Source organism: Homalodisca vitripennis, chromosome 4, assembly GCF_021130785.1.
Source record: "Homalodisca vitripennis isolate AUS2020 chromosome 4, UT_GWSS_2.1, whole genome shotgun sequence".
In the NCBI taxonomy this organism is placed as follows: Eukaryota; Metazoa; Arthropoda; class Insecta; order Hemiptera; family Cicadellidae; genus Homalodisca; species Homalodisca vitripennis.
In genome coordinates this window covers 175,889,355-175,911,589 of record NC_060210.1, presented here as the reverse complement: position 1 = coordinate 175,911,589, position 22,235 = coordinate 175,889,355, and the positions used below count along the sequence as shown (strand labels likewise).

The 22,235-nt window shown below is 32.9% G+C and overlaps 1 protein-coding gene across 1 annotated transcript in view; it reads left to right on the top strand.

The window, feature by feature from the left end:
• LOC124361308 (hemicentin-1-like) overlaps window positions 1-22,235 on the top strand; it is a 150,750-nt gene that overhangs the window by 69,122 nt on the left and 59,393 nt on the right. The window contains exons 24-31 of the mRNA XM_046815354.1: window positions 7,500-7,650; window positions 8,232-8,326; window positions 8,848-8,887; window positions 10,742-10,866; window positions 12,213-12,363; window positions 14,391-14,485; window positions 20,310-20,445; window positions 21,525-21,649. Of these exons, the coding sequence (XP_046671310.1) occupies window positions 7,500-7,650; window positions 8,232-8,326; window positions 8,848-8,887; window positions 10,742-10,866; window positions 12,213-12,363; window positions 14,391-14,485; window positions 20,310-20,445; window positions 21,525-21,649 (918 nt within the window). The remainder of the gene's footprint in view (window positions 1-7,499; window positions 7,651-8,231; window positions 8,327-8,847; window positions 8,888-10,741; window positions 10,867-12,212; window positions 12,364-14,390; window positions 14,486-20,309; window positions 20,446-21,524; window positions 21,650-22,235) is intronic.

Sequence of the window (22,235 nt, the reverse complement as noted above, 5' to 3'; positions counted from 1 at the left end):
GTGGTCCTTATATATATTATGTGTACGAGGTCTGTCCAAAAAGTATCCAACCGCCGACCAGTAGGCGGCCGCGGCGTAACTGACCGGCTCGAACCGGTTATTGGAGGGGAGGGGCGAGCCTACTCCTTCCCATATTAGGCATTAAATACGATCCAGTCACTCAGTGAGTCTCAGCGCTCTGTTCCGTACAGTACTGCTGTGTGTGTGCGTCGCATTTCAATATGACTGAACGTGTTGAGCAGCGCATTTGTATTAAATTTTGCCAAAATCTTGGCCATTCAGCATCAGAGGCGATTACTATGATACGGAAAGTTTATGGTGACGTGTCTATGGGCGATACACAAATAAAAGAGTGGTTTAGGCGGTTTAAAAATGGCCGCATATCAGTGGAGAGTGAAGACCGATCTGGCAGGCCAGAAACGGCCAGAAACGCTGAAAATGTTGAACGTGTTCTTGCAGCACTTAATGAAAACCGTCGATTGACTGTCCGAGAGCTGGAAGAAGATTTAGGAATACCAAAATCGTCAGTTTGTAACATTTTACACGAAAATTTAAAAATGAACGCGAAGGAAATGACCTGAACTGTGGACAAGCCGTGACTGGATCCTGCACCATGACAACGGGCCAGCTCATTCCTCAAATCTTATACGGCGTTTTTTGGTCACACACGACATCAACCAACTACGACAGCCTCCCTACAGTTCTGACATAGCTCCTTGTGACTTCTGGCTATTTCCGAAATTAAAAATTCCTTTGAAAGGACAAAGATTTGACAATGTTGAACAAATAAAACAAAATGCGACAAAGGACCTGTTAACCATTCCGCAAAATAAATTTAAGGAGTGTTTCCAGAAGTGGGAGGAGCGTTGGAATAAGGTAGTGGCTTGTGGAGGAGACAAGATTGCCGTTGCCGCAGAGTAACGTCAGTTCATGCCAGACGTCAAGGTCAGATACTTTTTGGACAGACCTCGTATTAATTACAGACCTGTATACAGTATATATATATACTGGCCTAAGTACGGACCTATATATTCGGACGAATATACCGTACTTAGGCTGGTTGTTTCGGACAATTTTACCAGGGACGGCTCAGTGGTAGGGCATGACGGGCTGGCTGAATATCTTTACTGGGGCCCTCAAATCTGAGTAGAGGCCTTTACTAAACAAAATTATAAACAATTAGTTTCAAAAGATAATCATAGTTTTGCACAACTCAGTAGTGTTGAGACACTAAAATCTAAATTTCTGAAGTGAAACAGATTTGAGATAATTTTCTATTTACAATGTAGTTCAAACTTTAGCCGCATGTGAAAAGCGGAAGCTCAGATGCGTGATTGACAACTAAATAAAATTTGTATCAGATTAACAATTAATAAACACATTATATTGGCGTTTTATACAAAAATTGAAACATTAGTTAACTAAATAGAGGAAATTAAATAAACATGATATTTCAAAATAAGTAAAAATATAAAAACAAAACATTAAATAAAAATGCAATCCACATTTTTATTTAATGTAATTTTTACACAGTCGTACAAATTATAGCCTGGAAACGAGCAAATAACTCCTTATAAGATGATTTCGATTCTGATTGGTTCGAGTAGTCATGAGCGAGTAGGGAGAGGGAATGATGTAGGGGGCGATACAGACAGTCTTTACTAAAACATGCTTGACCATGCAGGTGAGCATATCTTTTTCTTAAGATATATTATAATTGTTACTTTTCAGCATATTTCCAATTCAAATTTCAGATATATCAAACTTGTAAAACCTATAAAAATTCAAATAGCAAGGTATGACTGTCATTACACCTAGCAATACCTCTCAAATATTTTTTTTTGTAAAAGTTTCGCTTTATCTTGAATGGTTGAGAAATGGTGCCAAAAATACTAATTTTTATGACATTTTATTGCATTTAGTATGCCAGTGTATTCTCCTACCTTTGCCTTAGGGTATTCAAAAGTGTCTACCACTTGCTTTTAAAACACCCTCTGTATAATGAGCGGTACCGTATCAGGACGTTTGCAGAGTCATAAGTTAATCATTTTACCATTTAACCCTTTGAACGCCGATATAAATTTAGTATTTTTTCAGATTACGCTCATTTAATGTGAAAAAATAAAAATGAAAATCCCTTAAAGCTATTTTTTTAATTCATTCCTAATGACTAATAGTCACACACAAAAAATAAATTTTACAATAATGTAATACTTGCATTAAAATAATCACATTTTTTCATAATAATGGAATATTTCAAATTCAGGTTACAGAGTAATCAAATATATGTGATGAAAAATATGAAAACTACTGTATGTACAAGGATAAGAAAACAAATAATGTGTAATATGCTGATCTTGATTAGTTTTATAAGTTCTGATAATAATAGATTTAGGCAGTTGTACGGTAAACTTCAAAACAAAAATCGGGATGAAGCCATGGGGTCTCGAGACATGACTTGCAGCCATAATTACACTACAGAAAAGAAACAATAAAAACTTTATTATAACACCTAAAACATGGTAACAATAACTTTTTACAACTGTTTGTATAAAGAATGACTACCCAAGAACACTTCTCAAAGGCAAAATGTGTGCTCCACTGACAGTCGGTAATGGCGGATAGTATCGTCATCGGCGTTCAGACGGGAGTGGAAGAACAGCTGCCAGCAAGAAAACAATTTATTGTTTACCTACTGCGGCCAGCTGACAGCTACAACTGGATTATTTGGTCAAGCAAGTGCATTACTTAGTATCGTGGCCTATGTATTGAACTTATAAACTTCTAAAACAGTAATAAAATATATTTTTATCGATCGGCGGATTATTTCGTCTTTGGCGTTATAAGACCAAAAAACATCGCGGATTATTCCGTCTACAGCGTGCTAAGGGTTAAAATATTTAAACAGTACCTTTATAATAAAAAAATTAACTCAGGAGATTTGTTATTCTTTTTATCAATCTAAATTTATACAAGTAACAATATCAAATAAAATCTGTGATATATTTGTGAAATATTGTGAAAATATTTGACAGAAATTTATTTTTCCAGGGTAATAGTACTCAAGTGACAAGTAAGTTAATTGAACTTGATATTAAATTTAAAATGTAAGGAAGTTTAATCCACAACAAAAATGTATTTTTATCATTGAGAACTAAGATTATATCTAAGGTATGACAAAGCTGCCCAAAAAAAAGGACATAGATAAAATGTCAACAAACTTTTAATTTGTTAACTTAATTTTGTAATTTCCAATGAACTATTCAATATATATTTCACCATTTAAAATGTAATTTAATAAGAAAAACTATGTTTTGCTACAGTTGTGCCTCGAATCGACCCACTGACCTCAACCAAAGTTGTGGGAGTAGCTGGAGACATGGTTACTTTGTTATGTCCAGTAACTGGTGACCCAAAGCCTACTGTTACATGGTCTAAACTTGATTCTTTAGTAACAAGGTAATTATATGTTTATATTTCCTACAAAATATTAGTAAAGATGAAAGTTTTAAAAATCATTTGTAATTCTTAAAATGCCTGTATTTATTTGTTGTGTTGATATCTAATATATTTCGATAAAAATATTTGATATCAACATGTAGATTTTATTATTCAAAGAGCTGTTTTTATAATAATACTTGCAATGAAAAACTATTGATGAGGACTCTCTCCTACCAAATAATAATTAATCCTTTTGGATCAGCGTTATATTCATAGATCGGCTTCTTATATAACCTGGCCACCGTTGTATTATCACCTGTTCTCTGCTTCAGGTTTTGATTTGCGACCATGTTGTGCCCCACTATATTGTGCAGTTATAAAATTCAATCCTTGTCCAATTATGGCTGGAAAGTGCTGCAATTTCTGGGCTAAATAAGTAACTAATTTAATATTTCCCTATTTTGCAGCATATACCATTGTAAATATTGTTCAGAGTTATTTTTTATCCAAGTGTCAGAGTCAATGTAGCAGCTATAGTGTATCCTATCAATCTGTTAAAATACTAGTGCATTAGGAAGGAACAATGGTCCAAATATGGAAAAGAGTTTATATTCTGATAATACTAGAGACCTACTTGAGACTGATTGTATTTTTATTCTGCATATAAAAATTCTTTTAAAACAGATCAACCTATAACTTAAATTACACAAAGTATGGAAGTAAAATTGTAAACAGACCAAGCAACTAACAGGTGCAGTAGACATTCCCCTGTCTATTAATATGGAGTGTATCCATGTTTAAAATAGACTAATGTTTTACAAACTATTGAAAGACAAGAACACAATGCGTCAAATATGAGCGGATGTAGTCTATATTTAGTATCCAGTCGCCTTACATTTGCAGCACCTAGTCTGTAATTTCAGATTTTTTTCTAACATGATGGTATTGAATGTACTAATTTAGTATTTTTTAAAGTGGCAGCAGTTGAAATAAACATATGATTCATTCTAATGATAGAATCAAACATAAACTAATTTTTATTTTAAAAATTAAATTGAATTTACTACAGTATTACAATTATTGTCACTTTGTTGGAAGTAAGGTAAATGAGGATGGCTCTGTAATGCTGAACAACTTGACTCCGGCCGATACAGGAACATATCTGTGTTCAGCCACCAATGTCGCAGGCTCAGCGGTTCTACCTGTGTCTCTTGATGTCATGGGTAATTTATTCATTTTACTTAAGTTATATCATTATATCACAACATATAATATCTGATTTTTTCCATAACCAAAACTGTGCTATACTGTCAACCACTTTTGATGTCATGTGTATCATCAGGTGAATTTAACCGAAGCTTGATGGTTGAGCTAAGATAAAAATATATACCAACAGATACAACAAACACATACTATTCAGTAATATTCATAATACTAAATAATCAAATAACTCGGATTCATATTTTAAAAGTTTTAATATTCTGAAAGTTTGTGGACAGTATATTAATGATACAATCTTGATTTCTAAACAAATTACAACCAAAATATTTCTTCTGTGAATTACATGCAATCGTTATACATAAAACTAAGAGATAAAGATCACAAATAAGTATGCTACTAAATATGAGGGCTATCCAGAAAGTAGCAAACCTTTTTACATGGTGCGGCAATGGGCGGGATTAGTACTGCCATCTTGGCGTCAGAGTGTTCTTGCACTCAGTATGCAACCAGCTGTGGTAAATTGTGCATTGTGTCTATTGTACTTTGTATAGAGTGGAGTGCTGAATTAACGCTGCAATTGAAAGTCCCACCAGTTGTGAAGTGCGATCTGCAGTAAGATTTTTGTTAATGAAAAATCACAAACCAATTTAAATTTATTACCAGATTTGTAATGTTTATGGTAAAGGAATAATGAGTGAAAGCTAAATGAGGAGTGGTGGATTGATTTTAAAAAGTGTTTACAATGAGCATCCCAGTGGTATTCCTAATCAAATTTTGTGCCAGGTGGGTTCCAAAAATCCTAATGGATGATCACAAAAAACAGAGACTTGCTGCAGCACTAACATTTTTGGAAACTACGACAAATGTACAAACCAAGTCATCGATCATATCGTAACCATCTATGAGACTTGGTTAAAGCACGTCAACTGTAAAAGAAAAAGGCAGTCAATGGAATGAGAACACACGCATATGCCAAAGAAACCAAGGAAGTATCTACAAACTTTATCAGCAAGAAAAATCATGACTTCTTTGTTTTTGGATGCTCAAGGAGTGATTCTCATTGATTTTCTTTAACTTGGCCAAACTGTCAACTCAGAGAGGTATTGCCAAGCACTCAAACACTTAAAACGCAATGCAAAACAAGTGTCGAAGAAAACTCATCAAGAAAGTTTTGTTTATCTATGACAATGCTTGTTTACACATGACCAATTATACCCAAGAGCTCTTGGATAGGAAGTTTTCCATCATCCGCTTTACAGCCCAGATTTGGCCCCAAGCGACTACTACCTGGCCCAGTGAAGAAGACATGGCTCGCTATGCAACGATTTGACACTGACACTAAACTGCATGACGGTGTAAACCAGTGGTTGAACCTGCAGGTGGCAGAGTTCTGCAGAGGGTGTATTAGAAAGCTTGTATCACATTAAGATAAATGTCTTAACTTAAATGGTGTTTATGTAGAAAAATAGCCTAAGAGTTTACCTTCAAATGTAAACAATAAAAAATTGTTATTTCCCTTTGGTAATTTCTATTTCACAACGTCTGTTACTTTCTGAACAGCCCTCATAGCTTTGAGGATATGAGAGTAGTTTAGATTTAAAAAATATTCAAGAAAGCTAAAATGGCTACAATAACAGTTTTAGTATTAATATTATTTCCTTTCACTAATAGTTGAAGAACATATTCTTTTTTTTTTCATTAATTCTGTACCTACACTCTTTGAAGATTTATTAAAATTAGGCGTATAGCTTTGTTGTGGTTAAAAACATAATTTTCAAACATAAAAGAATATGTAATATCTAATAATGTCTACATAACATCTAACAATATCTGCTTGCTTTCTAATAAGATCTCACAACTAAATAGGTGTTATTATTGGAGAATTCAATAAAAAATGTAAAATGGAAGTAGTGTTTCATTATATTTTCATGGATATAATTATTTTTACTTATTATATAATTATCCTGTACAAAATTAAATTAAATTTGTTTAATCATTTAAAATATATGTTAATAATCTAGGCAACAGAATGTTTATTATTTATTATATAGGATGAATAAAATGTCCGGACCCTCCCTCCCTCTATTTTGTTGTAAAGTTTATATAAGATATCCTTTGGGTAGTGGTGCAAAGTGGAAAGGAAGTTTCATTTGGTGATTTTGAAAATTCTTTATGTCTCCCAAAAATGTGGGATATGGGGGGAAACTCAAAAGTTTAATTGTAAACCCCTCGCAAGTAACCCCCTCATTTTGAAGAGCATAAAAAAAACTTGGAGCATGAGGAATGGTGAAAACCAGAGATCGCTATCTCTTTCTCCTACAAAATAATAGGTCATCAAAATTTTAATTTATTGTTATAAAGCTTTAACAAGCATTATATGGTCAACATTGCAACACAATGCCATGTGTCCAGATGTTCTCATTGCTATCTGCTGCTGGTAAATAATATTTTAAAATCGCTAATTATTTGTGTACTATAGCACTAGTATCTTCCGTTACTAGGACTTCAAAAACAAAAGTAACAATTTAAAAATACATGTATTTCCGAATGTTATACTAATCTATTATTTTGTTAACTAATCTTGATATTAAGAAACCTTTAAAAAAAAGTCTAAGGTATAAACACTAGAGAGTGTATTGTATGTATACACTGTTTAGTGCCAAGAGAGCAGAGGGATAGCTACAACTGAAAACTGAAAAGTCAATAACAAAACCAATGATATTTTTAGAGTCGAATTCTTCCATAAATAACTGGGTTTACCTTAGAATAAAATTACCTGCAAACATTTATGTAATCTATTAACGTGGAAGTTGAAAGTTTGTTGCTGTTTGTTGCAGTGAAGCCAGTGATTACTGATTGGCAGACAGAGGTGAGTGTCTTGGAGGGGGAATTACTAACTTTGAGCTGCGAGTCTGAGGGCAAACCATCACCCTCTATTACTTGGCACAAGGAGGAACGTCTTCTCACTTCCCATGGACCTATCTACCAGTATGTATTATCAGCTGATCTTACCACAATCTTCATTTATTAAAATTTATAAATCTGTAGAAATATATTTAAAAAGGACTTCTTTTAACTTTTAAGTAGAAAATCATGCAACTTTAAAATTTAAAACAATTTTTAAAAGATTCAAGATTCTAGTAGATACTCTGTAAACTCTTCATCTCCAACAATACTTAAGTACTAAAATTTTGGACAAGTAGATTTAGTACTGTAACGCACGCACGCACGCACACACACACACACAATAATTAACAACATCATTATTTTTAGTATAATGTTCCTATATATATTTAACTAATTTGAGAATAAATGCAAGTCCTTGCTTGCTACAAGATGATTGCTTTATTATGTATTATACACATAATAAAGCAATCATCTTGTAGCAAGCAAGGACTTGCATTTATTCTCAATCCTATTGGTGTTAACAGCCTATACCACAGTATTTATTTGTTGTACAGGCAATATTATAATATGTTATTTATAAAATATTTAAACATATAACTCTTTATTTGTAAAGGTTATATATCAAATAAATTTTTTAATAATATGAATGATATTTTTAATAGGACTACAGCTAAGAAAGAGGATGCTGGAAATTACACTTGCAAAGCAGAAAATAAATATGGAGTTGATCAGCAGCAATTAACTGTTATTGTAATAGGTAAGCTTAACACAACACTTTAGTAGTAGATATACTGAACTTATCGACAAAAATCTTATTACTTTTAATAACCTATATTTGTGGAACATAAAACTATTTATCAAGTACTTGTGGAATGTGAAATGGAGGTTTAGAGCACTTTGTCAGCTGTATACTCAAATCTCAATATATTAAACAATATATCAAGTTCTTTATTTCATTTAATAAGCTTCAAAATTAGTGTTCGCTGTAAGTTCAATGGGCCAGGTTATTTATCCTTACTATAAAAAGGTTGAGTAGCCATTCATCCAACTGGAGAGGATCCTTTGTCTATTGTGTGACCAATTGGACATTGTCAGTTATACTTCTTATCTTTCAAGAGTGTTATAGCTGTAAACTTTGTTCCTGTAGGACAGAGATTGCAGGTTTACCACAGAGCTAACAGAACCAGAATATATAGAGAAGAAACGTAAGTGTTACCACAATTTTGAAATATGTGCGGCATAACTGTCTTGATTTTAGACTACTAAAGATATGAATAGCTCCCTCTGTGTCCTGGATATGGCATGGAAGACGTTTTCAGTGAGTACTACACTCATTTCCACTCTTCCCATTCTTTGCAATGTACTAGTAGTTTAATACAGTGTTGGGAAAATTCTTCTGTTAAAAATTAATACCAAAAGTGTTCTAGTACTTCATAAACTATTTATAATATTAATCAGCTTTAGAATTATTCATTTTAATAGTAGTTTCAGTATTGTATGAGCTAGAAATAGATGTAGCAGAACAGCAATTTCAAAAATAATATTGTAAAAATTAATGGTTAAGTTTTTTTGTGGTTGTTGGTTGAGCATTAACAAGGCATATCACTCAGGTGACTGGAAAATTGTTTTTTCTGCCTGTCTGTCTACATGATATTGGAGAATGAATAGACCAATGAACTTGAAAGTGTGCATTGCATTTTCTTTCGCCATTTTGAAACCATTGGAGATATGGCAAAACTTCAAATACAGAAATGTTTGTTTCCTATTAAACTGTAGTTTGTTGTGTAACATTGCATAGGTACTATTTAAAACGTTTCACTCAAGGAGGTTCTTTCCAATGTTTAGTTTTGTTTTAGTGTGTAGGATTGGGAAAAAAGTGTTTTACTTTATGCTTTGTAGAAAAGGGGGAATCACTATGAATACTAGATAGAAGTGTTGTTTTCTTACAATGTATGGATATGTTATTGTAAAATCAGGGGTACAAACAGTTTTTTATGTTATGATTCACTCTACAGATATAGCTAATTGTAAATAAAATCATTTTGGGCTACAATTAAATGGGTTTAGAGACCATAAAATATATTTTAGTTGCAATTTTGTTAAAACAAAATTTATTTAAGAATATTTAAATAATTGTTGCACTTTATGAAGGATTAAATGATCTTTTAGATATTTGCAATTGAGGTAAAACAGTATATAGTAACACGTGCACGCACACACACACACATACATATTTATATTTACATGTGTAAATTTTCCCCGAATTGGTTTTTGTCACATTGTATCTGAAAACAAAAGTAATTTATTTATATGTGCAAAACTTATTATTTGTAATTACAACATAATCTGCTACTAAATAAAACAAAAATTACAAGAATTGAATGAACTTTTATCAAAATATAAAGAAAAATTACAGTAGTAAACCGTCTATGCCACTAGTGTGATCAGATGTTTTCCCGAATGAAACACTTACTATTTATAGTATGTACTAACATTATACAGAGTAACATATTATGAAAGAAATTCTACAGAAAAGTATTGCATTACAAGAATAACAATGTTATTCAATTAAGAAACAAGGGGGCGAACTAAACACCTTTACAAGTATGGAGACAAGTGAACAAAGACAACAATTGAAGACAAACAGCTATTACAGCATCTTGATATAGAGTCAGCACAAGTCATATTGTATGATAATTAACTACAAGGAATGACATCAGACATTATATTGGTTCTACAAAATAATAGTAAATACAAAATGAATATCATCAGCATTATAAAGCAAAAAGAGCGATAGATCACCCACTTGGTCCTTTTTGCATAGTAAAGTGCAAGCAAGAGATCACCCACTTGTCCTCAAACACTTAAGATTAGATGTAACATGACCTGTATTACATTTAAAACTATGCCTCAAAAGTGTTTTTTTAGGACATTGTAACAGATTTTAAAATAATTTCCATGAGCTCTTTTCAGTTCAAAAATATGGATGCAAGTTGAAATAGAGATTCTATTTCAATTTGTGTATCAAATATAGGTAGGTAGTCACCCAGGTAGTATGATACACTCTGTATATTAATTGCTTGAAAATTAATTAATTTTAAGTTTATGTTTTTGTTGATATCTTTAGTAAAATAATTAAGACTAATTACTTATGAAGTGTTTAATGTGTCAGATCTGAACAGGAAGGTTCCTCACTTGATCTCCACAACCTCACTTTCCTCAACAGTGGCACATACACCTGCTTGGCCATCAGTCCCGCTGGCACAGATTCAATATCAGTTCAGCTTGACGTTTTAGGTTAGTTTCTCTTTTGATAACTGTATTAAGTTTTAGCTCTCTATTTTGTGACATCATACTGTTGTATTTATATTTCATTTTATATATCTATACCTAAAATTGTGCTTGCCCTGTACTCAATCTATATATATAAAAATGAATGTTTGTATGTTTGTCCTTTATGGAATCGTGAACTATTGGACCGATCATGATGAAAATTTGTACGTATATGTATTTTTCCACGGAGAAGGTTTATAAGCTATGCCCATCCCTTTCCCGATTCAGGATTCCGCCCCACTGGTTACAGAAATACCCATAAGAAATGCATTGCAGCAAACATATGTTAACGTCTTTTCAAATTTTTAATCAGCTGTTCTTTGTTAAACATATATTACACTTATAGTTTTAAAGCATAGAGTAAGCTTAAGAGAAACGACAAATTTTGTTTAAACTGTTTTTGCAATCACTGTTAAACATAGACTTTACTATCCAGATAATACAATTCAAATTTGACGTAAAAATTCACCTTTAACTGCAATATTTATTTAATATAAACCATGCTCATGCTTGATCAGAAGAGTAATGCAGATATCATAATTACTATCTTACGTTGGCTACAAATATAAAGAATGTTATAAAATCAACCTTAGTTGTTTTTTTTGACAGAAGTATGGTTCTCAAAACTCCGTGTGTACATATTCTCTCGATCGAGACAACAAAGCAAGCTCAATCGTGGCATCGGAGATATAACTAATTTAATCTAAAATTTATTATAGTAAAAAAAAAAATTTACTAAGTAATATAAGGACTTCGGTTCTTAAGATTTGCGTGCGAAGCCGTGGGTAACAGCTAGATAGAGGCAGGAATATGGTACATACCTTCATAATACGCCCAAGAGGCTCACGATGGAACGACTATCAATTATCTCAGCAATGTTTAGAATGTGATAGAAAAAGAATAAGTGAATATAGTGTACTGTTTTCAACGGGAAATTGCGTGCGAAGCCGCGGGCAACTTTTGCAAAAAATTATTGAAATGCGCAGCAAAGCGCGCCGGGCCCGCTAGTATATATATATATATAATTGTTAAAAATATATCCATATAGCTTTAATAAATTAGCTATTCTGTAAAATGATTTCAGAATAAATATTATCGGTACTATTTGATTTTTTTTATATACTTTCACACGCTTACTATATTATTAAAGATATTACATGATTTCCTACTATAGAGGCATTGATATTTGGTAGACATACAAAAATACAGTAAAGACAATCATGTCTCTGTTGAATATATCATTTGCATGATGTACAGTGCAGTGGTATTGATTATTTAAAAATATTGAAAAAATAATATTTATGTTTCAGTTCCCCCTAAAATTTCACAGTGGAAGGAGAATGTTACAGCCAGTGAAGGCCAATACACTCAGCTAGAATGTCACATAACAGCTAACCCTCCAGCTAACATCTCGTGGTATCATGAGCAGAGATTACTCCCTTACCACTCCAACATTGTCAGGTTGGTGTAACAGATCAGGAATGTCACATAACAGCTAACCCTCCAGCTAACATCTCGTGGTATCATGAGCAGAGATTACTCCCTTACCACTCCAACATTGTCAGGTTGGTGTAACAGATCAGGAATGTCACATAACAGCTAACCCTCCAGCTAACATCTCGTGGTATCATGAGCAGAGACTACTCCCTTACCACTCCAACATTGTCAGGTTGGTGTAACAGATTAGGAATGTTACAAAACACCTAACCCTTCAGTTAACATCTCATGGACTCACGAGTAGAGATTACTCCCTTATCTCTCCAACATTATCAGATTGGTGTAACAGATTAGGGTTTACCAAAAGTATTCACTTATTTACATATTAACATATAGTTTACATTATTGACTAATTCACCCAGAATAATACACCTTACATGAGGTTCTTTCCCACATTTATTAAAATCAATCAGCAAAACACCTTTCTAATGCCAAAAGACAGTGCATGTAATTTTTTGTGTGCAGACATTGTCGTTTTTAATTTTTGTTTCTTCGGGGATTGCATGTGTTGCCCACTCCGTTGACTGCTGTTTGGATTCCGATGTGACATGATGGACCCAAGTTTCATCACTTGTCACAATTTTGTTTAAAACATCCTCACCATCATCACTGTACCATTTGAGAAAAGTCAAAGCACTTCCGAGTCTCTTGGTTTTGTACACGTCAGTGAGTATTTCTGGAACACAGCTTGCGATAACCTAAGCAGTCCGTAACAATTTCATACAAAAGAGTGTGTGAAATTTTTTTGAAATCATCAGATAGCGTTGTCATGGTGAACCATCTGTTCTCTTGGATTTTTTCACCAACTGTCCTTGCCAGATCATTGGTGACAATAGAAGGCCAACCGCTCCGATTCTCATCATGCACATTTGTGACCGCCATTGAACATTCTAACCTACTTTCTCATCATTCCTTCACTCATCGCGTCTTCCCCATAAACATCTCAAAGTTGATGATAAAGTTCAGCCAGTTTCACATTCTTTGCGTTCAAAAATCTTATTACAGAATGAATATCACAATCAGCGGGATCACTAATTGTCTTAAACATTTTAAACTTTCAGAGAAAACTGAAAACACAACGTAGAACAACTAAAATGGCGTGAGTCGATAATCAGTGAACAAGCACGAGTAGTGCATATGCATGGAACACCGATTGCAGCGCTACGGCGGCAATAAAATGAAACGGTACTTACTTTCTGAACACGCCTTGTATATATCCCACTATAACTGTTGACTTATTTGTATAGTTAACTTTTTCAAGCTCTCCTGACAGAATTTCTATGGCATTGTCAATTTGCACCAAGAGGTCTATAGATCCCTAGAAGATGTATAATTTCTTTATTTTGAGTTATTTTGAAAAGAGCAGTTTCACAGACCAATTCAGATTCTTCTCCACTAATGCTAATGAGTATAGCAGATTTTTCAAGGCTTGCTTTATACACCCTGCTACACCCCCTATTTATGTGGTTTTTTTCTTGGATAAACACTTTTAACCATATATAGGTTAACATGAAATGGTATGGATTGCTTTTAGGCATCTGGTTTATATTTATATTATATATTTATTCATTAAAATTGTTGTAATTAATGAATGAAAGCAGATAATATGTTACTGTATGATAGAACAAAATGATTTCAATCAATTTCATCTGTACACAAGCAAACAAACCTATAACCGTTTGTTTCCTTCACTAAAGCCATTGTTAAATATATTAAATGTTAATACAAACAAGCATTCAATAAAAAGTTAAAATTAAATAATCACAGAAGTATATTGCTCACAATTAACAATAATACACAATTTTTTATTTTTTTTATAAGTTTTTATTAGGTACTTGATGTAATGTTTCAAAAGTGAAATATTTGATAAGGTACTGAGTTAAAAATTAGACAAATTGGCACAACAAAGCATGAAGTTTCATTAGTTTCCTACTGTTAAGATTATTGCTAAAATCCTTACAGAGTAACGTATTATCATACTGTACTTTTAGGTTTGCTGTCAACAAGACCATGGAGGGCCAGTACAAGTGTGTGGCTGAGAACGAGGTAGGCTCCTCTACTCAGCTTGTCAACCTTTTTGTTCCAGGTAATTTATTTACACTTTTTTTAAGTTGTCTCTAAGTACAAAAATGAGGTAGTGAGGTAATTACATCCTAACCCACTGTTTTGTGAGTCAGTCAAGCACCATGAGAGCATGTTGGTGCACCAGAATGACGTTGGTGCATCTGCACATCTCTCACCTGGAGATCCATTAAATTTTCTTTAATGGCTGGCTTCAAATGGCTCATGAATATATTTGAGTAATATTTGCTGTTTATTATTTATTGCTATTATCTTTTAAAGTTTCAAGCAAGGAAGCATAACACTGGTCAGCTAGAGCAGCGTTTACCAATCATTAAGTCTTGACCATTTTTGAACTGCTCTACTCACTTGTTGATATTGCTGTGGTTCATACAACTATCAACAACTTCAACAATTGATATTGTTTAATACTCAGGTTTAAACAAATTTGCCATCTCTTTTTTATCGAACCGATTTCCTTACATTACCATTATTGGATTTGTAATTAAATTGTCTAAGAAAACAAATTAGACGTACCATACAAAACAAAAAACCTTTTTTAACATATGCCATGCCATTTTTAAGATAAAACTTTTTTTAATTAATTTTTTCTGCAATTAGGTCTTTAGGTAAGTACCAAATTTCAACTTATTACAAAAAGCTGTTCTCGAAATTAAGAATTTTTAAGTCAAAATAAAACAAAACAAAATGACGGTTGTTTGGGTGATTATTGAGTTACAAAAGTTTGAATATGATATTTTGATTTATTTTTGGTTCAGGAATGATATCTGAAAAGGTTGTAGAGAGTTCTGGGACAACCAGTATAAATTTAATGAAATATACAAGTTCTTAACTTAACTTTTTACTTACCCTTAGTCATATACTTTTTATCTACAGTAACTGAGAAATTGTGGCAGAATAATAGAAGGATATGATTTTAGATTGACAAATTTATATAAAGTAGCTAAATTATTAAGATAGACAAACAGTTACTAGAATTTTAAAATGTATTAAATAATTTCATTTCAAAATAAAGGAATCTAAAAGCTGTTTACTATTTTGTGTTATTAGTAGAGACTAATAACACAAAATCCAAATTTAAAGTTGGCATTATTTATTTTGCTTAATTCAATCCTCTAAATTCCCCATGAAGAAAGTTAATAATGAATGTACATTTATATACAGAATACTTGAAAATAAACTATAATTAACAGCTAAACAAATCAAAGTATTTTATTGAGTCATAACAACAGTGCATGTGTTTTCTGCAAAATAATATTGTTATGCTTTTTCTATAGCCTATAAAGAAACAAAAATAGTAACTTTCAAATATAGTTTCTTCCAAATTGTGGAAGCTCTTTTACACTTAAATTACACTGCAATATAATAAGGTCAAAAAGAAGATACAGCTACCGGACCGATAGTTAAAAAAGAGATATAATTTGATGTCAATTACCAAGTTGGTGAGCGATAAACTTGCCAATTGAAGAGATCAGCTGAGCTAACAACAACAGTGGTGGACTTGCTCCTAAATATTCCCATAATCCTAAATTATCAATATTTTTAAATAACTTTTTGAAGAAAGCAAATTTTTTAGAACAATATTGTATTTAATGACTATGGATGTTTATAAATGAGGAGTACACTACAAATAGGATGAGCATAAATTTCTTTGTTGAGTTTATGCTGGTAAAGCAATTGAAAGTTGCAAGGGGGGTGTTTTATACAAAAAGGATGATTGTATAGCTGTGTAATAACATTATACTCTACAATAAGGATGAAAGTCTGCTTCTCCACTGCAACAGAGATGAGAGTCTTTCCAGTTGTTAGCAATACACTGTCACATGACTTTGTTTAGGTTCCAGTTGATGCCTGTTATTGTCTTGAGGATGTTAGCTGTTCTTTTATGTAAAATAATTTTAGGCAGATAACATTGAGGGAAAAAGCGCTTTGAAAAGTGATAGTAAGTGATTGTGAATGTATTAATAAATCTGTGAATGTATGTACAAAGACAAGAAAATGTCATTGACGTTCCAGTTATGTCATGAAGAAAACATGTTGCACTCATGAAACTGAACCTGTTGTGATTGTAAATGACAAATGTTTTCAAAGACTGTAAAAAGATTTGAATGTTTAGTTTAGCTCAGTTCTCCTTTCTCTTAGTGCATCATTTGGAATCTGACACTGTAACAGACTTGACTCCTGGATGTTCTTCTGAAGAGATCCAAAAAAGTCAGCAATGAGAAGTTGAAAATGAACTCTACATCGTTTCGGTATCAGAGACAACTGAGTTTTCTACACCTAACGTAGCTATGATTGGAGGGGTTGATTCAATTTGAATGTTGAGTTTAGCTAAATGGAATGAAGATGAATGGGAACGTATGTGTAAAAGAGATTATTAATAGCATTTCATCTAACAATGAGCAGTCGTTGCATCTAGCAGCTCTGATAAACAAAAATGTAAAAAAATGCATCAACTTTACCTTGCTGGCAGCTATCCTCATGTTTCTTATGAGTACTATTACAAAGTATTTGTAACACAATTTAATTTAGGTTTTGGTTACCCTTGCAGTGAGTGATACTTATAGTAGTCATGATAAATTTAAAGCTGAGGTCAAATATCTTCATAGTTTATCATACCAATATTTGAAAAATTTCTCAAAAAACATATACATCCATGTTATGTTTTCATTAAGGGAGAATCCTCTCACGTAAAGCACAAAAAAGATAAGAATCATGATCTTTTTTTATCTTTTTGTTTCAGAAAATATGAATACCTAGTTATATTTTTATTTTTTGAAGAGGAGGCAATTTTGTACGGTTTTTAAGTTTTTTTAACCATTGCATGATTTATTGATAGTGGTCCAAACCTTAAATTTTACTGTAGCTAAAAATTTAGTTTATGTGAAGCTCATACTTTTGGAATTGTGGTCCTCATATATATATTATGTGTACGAGGTCTGTCCAAAAAGTATCCAACCGCCGACCAGTAGGCGGCCGCGGCGTAACTGACCGGCTCGAACCGGTTATTGGAAGGGAGGGGCGAGCCTACTCCTTCCCATATTAGGCATTAAATACGATCCAGTCACTCAGTGAGTCTCAGCGCTCTGTTCCGTACAGTACTGCTGTGTGTGTGCGTCGCATTTCAATATGACTGAACGTGTTGAGCAGAGCATTTGCATTAAATTTTGCCAAAATCTTGGCCATTCAGCATCAGAGGCGATTACTATGATACGGAAAGTTTATGGTGACGTGTCTATGGGCGATACACAAATAAAAGAGTGGTTTAGGCGGTTTAAAAATGGCCGCATATCAGTGGAGAGTGAAGACCGATCTGGCAGGCCAGAAACGGCCAGAAACGCTGAAAGTGTTGAACGTGTTCGTGCAGCACTTAATGAAAACCGTCGATTGACTGTCCGAGAGCTGGAAGAAGATTTAGGAATACCAAAATCGTCAGTTTGTAACATTTTACACGAAAATTTAAAAATGAATGCGTAGGAAATGACCTTAACTGTGGACAAGCTGTGACTGGATCCTGCACCATGACAACGGGCCAGCTTATTTCTCAAATCTTATACGGCGTTTTTTGGTCACACACGACATCAACCAACTACGACAGCCTCCCTACAGTTCTGACATAGCTCCTTGTGACTTCTGGCTATTTCCGAAATTAAAAATTCCTTTGAAAGGACAAAGATTTGACGATGTTGAACAAATAAAACAAAATGCGACGAAGGATCTGTTAACCATTCCGCAAAATAAATTTAAGGAGTGTTTCCAGAAATGGGAGGAGCGTTGGAATAAGGTAGTGGCTTGTGGAGGAGACCAGATTGCCGTTGCCACAGAGTAACGTCAGTTCATGCCAGACGTCAAGGTCGGATACTTTTTGGACAGACCTCGTATTAAGTACAGACCTGTATACATATATATATATATATATATATATACTGGCCTAAGTACGGACCTATATATTGGGACGAATGTACCGTACTTAGGCTGGTTGTTTTCGGACAATTTTACCAGGGACGGCTCAGTGGTAGGGCATGACGGGGCTGGCTGAATATCTTTACTGGGGCCCACAAATCTGAGTAGAGGCCTTTACTAAACAAAATTATAAACAATTAGTTTCAAAAGATAATCATAGTTTTGCACAACTCAGTAGTGTTGAGACACTAAAATCTAAATTTCTGAAGTGAAACAGATTTGAGATAATTTTCTATTTACAATGTAGTTCAAACTTTAGCCGCATGTGAAAAGCGGAAGCTCAGATGCGTGATTGACAACTAAATAAAATTTGTATCAGATTAACAATTAATAAACACATTATATTGGCGTTTTATACAAAAATTGAAACATTAGTCAACTAAATAGAGGAAATTAAATAAACATGATATTTCAAAATAAGTAAAAATATAAAAACAAAACATTAAATAAAAATGCAATCCACATTTTTATTTAATGTAATTTTTACACAGTCGTACAAATTATAGCCTGGAAACTAGCAAATAACTCCTTATAAGATGATTTCGATTCTGATTGGTTCAAGTAGTCATGAGCGAGTAGGGAGAGGGAATGATGTAGGGGGCAATACAGACAGTCTTTACTAAAACATGCTTGACCGTGCAGGTGAGCAGTTTTCTCTGAGCTGTGCTGGCGAGCAGACGTACAAATGCCAAGCAGACAAACAGTCTTCTACAGGGTGAGGCAGACCACCCATACACAATGTACAGAGGCTGAATGAGAAACCTATCTTCTATGTTATAACATATACCCCAAAATGGCACTTTTGAAAGATTTTCAAATGTAAATGAAGGTCACGCTGTACCTCATTCTTAAGGTCTCTCTATTCAATGATCATTTTGAAAAAAAATTTTAATTATGTTTCTTGTACATAGGTTAGTCCAAAATGTCAAAGTTATATGGTTTCACACTTTTATTACTGTTACCTCATTAAACATTTTTAGCAAATCCCAGTTTTTATTCTAGGTTACGAAAGAAATACTTTTTCTTAAGATATATTATAATTGTTACTTTTCAGCATATTTCCAATTTTGTTTTAATAGTTCAAATTTCAGATATATCATACTTGTAAAACCTATAAAAATTCAAATAGCAAGGTATGACTTTCATTACACCTAGCAATACCTCTCTTAAAAATATTTTGTTGTTGTTAAAGTTTGGCTTTATCTTGAATGGTTGAGAAATGGTGCCAAAAATACTAATTTTTATGACATTTTATTGCATTTAGTATGCCATTGTATTCTCCTACCTTTGCCTTAGGGTATTCAAAAGTGTCTACCACTTGCTTTTAAAACACCCTCTGTATAATGAGCGGTAGGTACCATATCAGGACGTTTGCAGGGTCATAAGTTAATCATTTTATCATTTAAAATATTTAAACAGTACCTTTATAATAAAAAAATTAACTCAGGAGATTTGCTATTCTTTTTATCCATCTAAATTTATACAAGTAACAATATCAAACAAAATGTGTGATATATTTGTGAAATATTGTGAAAATATTTGACAGAAATTTATTTTTCCAGGGTAACAGTACTCAAGTGACAAGTTAGTTAATTGAACTTGATATTAAATTTAAAATGTAATGAAGTTTAATCTACAACAAAAATGTATTTTCATCATTGAGAACTAATATTATATCTAAGGTATGACAAAGCTGCCCAAAAAAAGGACAGGATAAAATGTACTTATTTAATGTTGGATCTACAACAAACTTTAAATTTGTTAACTTAATTTTGTAATTTCCAATGAACTATTCAATATATATTTCACCATTATTTTAAACTTATAAAATGTAATTTAATAAGAAAAACTATGTTTTGCTACAGTTGTGCCTCGAATCGACCCACTGACCTCAACCAAAGTTGTGGGAGTAGCTGGAGACATGGTTACTTTGTTATGTCCAGTAACTGGTGACCCAAAGCCTACTGTTACATGGTCTAAACTCGATTCTTTAGTAACAAGGTAATTATATGTTTATATTTCCTACAAAACATTAGTAAAGATGAAAGCTTTAAAAATCATTTGTAATTCTTAAAATGCCTGTATTTATTTTATGTGTTGATATCTAATATATTACGATAAAAATATTTGATATCAACATGTAGATGTTATTATTCAAAGAGCTGTTTTTATAATCATATTTGCAATGAAAAACTATTGATGAGGACTCTCTCCTACCAAATAATAATTAATCCTTTTGGATCAGCGTTATATTCATAGATCGGCTTCTTATATAACCTGGCCACCATTGTATTATCACCTGTTCTCTGCTTCAGGTTTTGATTTGCGACCATGTTGTGCCCCACTATATTGTGCAGTTATAAAATTCAATCCTTATCCAATTATGGCTGGAAAGTGCTACAATTTCTGGGCTAAATAAGTAACTAATTTAATATTTCCCTATTTTGCAGCATATACCATTGTAAATATTGTTCAGAGTTATTTTTTATCCAAGTGTCAGAGTCAATGTAGCAGCTATAGTGTATCCTATCAATCTGTTAAAATACTAGTGCATTTGGAAGGAACAATGATCCAAATATGGAAAAGAGTTTATATTCTGATAATACTAGAGATCTACTTGAGACTGATTGTATTTTTATTCTGCATATAAAAATGCTTTTAAAACATATCAACCTATAACTTAAATTACACAAAGTATGGAAGTAAAATTGTAAACAGACCAAGCAACTAACAGGTGCAGTAGACATTCCCCTGTATATTAATATGGAGTGTATCCATGTTTAAAACAGACTAATGTTTTACAAACTATTGAAAGACAAGAACACAATGCGTCAAATATGAGCGGATGTAGTCTATATGTAGTATCCAGTCGCCTCACATTTGCAGTACCTAGTCTGTAATTTCAGATTTTTCCTAACATGATGGTATTTAATGTACTAATTTAGTATTTTTAAAAGTGGCAGCAGTTGAAATCAACGTATGATTCATTCTAATGATAGAATCAAACATAAACTATTTTTTATTTTAAAAATTAAATTGAATTTACTACAGTATTACAATTATTGTCACTTTGTTGGAAGTAAGGTAAATGAGGATGGCTCTGTAATGCTGAACAACTTGACTCCGGCCGATACAGGAACATATCTGTGTTCAGCCACCAATGTCGCAGGCTCAGCAGTTCTACCTGTGTCTCTTGATGTCATGGGTAATTTATTCATTTTACTTAAGTTATATCATTATATCACAACATATAATATCTGATTTTTTTCCATAACCAAAACTGTGCTATACTGTCAACCACTTTTGATGTCATGTGTATCATCAGGTGAATTTAACCGAAGCTTGATGGTTGAGCTAAGATAAAAATATATACCAATAGATACAACAAACACATACTATTCAGTAATATTCATAATACTAAATAATCAAATAACTCGGATTCAGTTTTAACATATTTTAAAAGTTTTAATATTCTGAAAGTTAATGATACAATCTTGATTTCTAAACATGAAATTACAATCAAAATATATCTTCTGTGAATTACATGCAATCATATACATAAAACTAAGAGATAAAGTTCACTTAAATAAGTATGCTACTAAATATGAGGGCTATCCAGAAAGTAGCAAACCTTTTTACATGGTGCGGTAATGGGCGGGATTAGTGCTGCCATCTTGGTGTCAGAGTGTTCTTGCACTCAGTATGCAACCAGCTGTGGTAAATTGTGCATTGTGCCTATTGTACTTTGTATAGAATGGAGTGTTAAATTAACGCTGCAATTGAAAATCCCA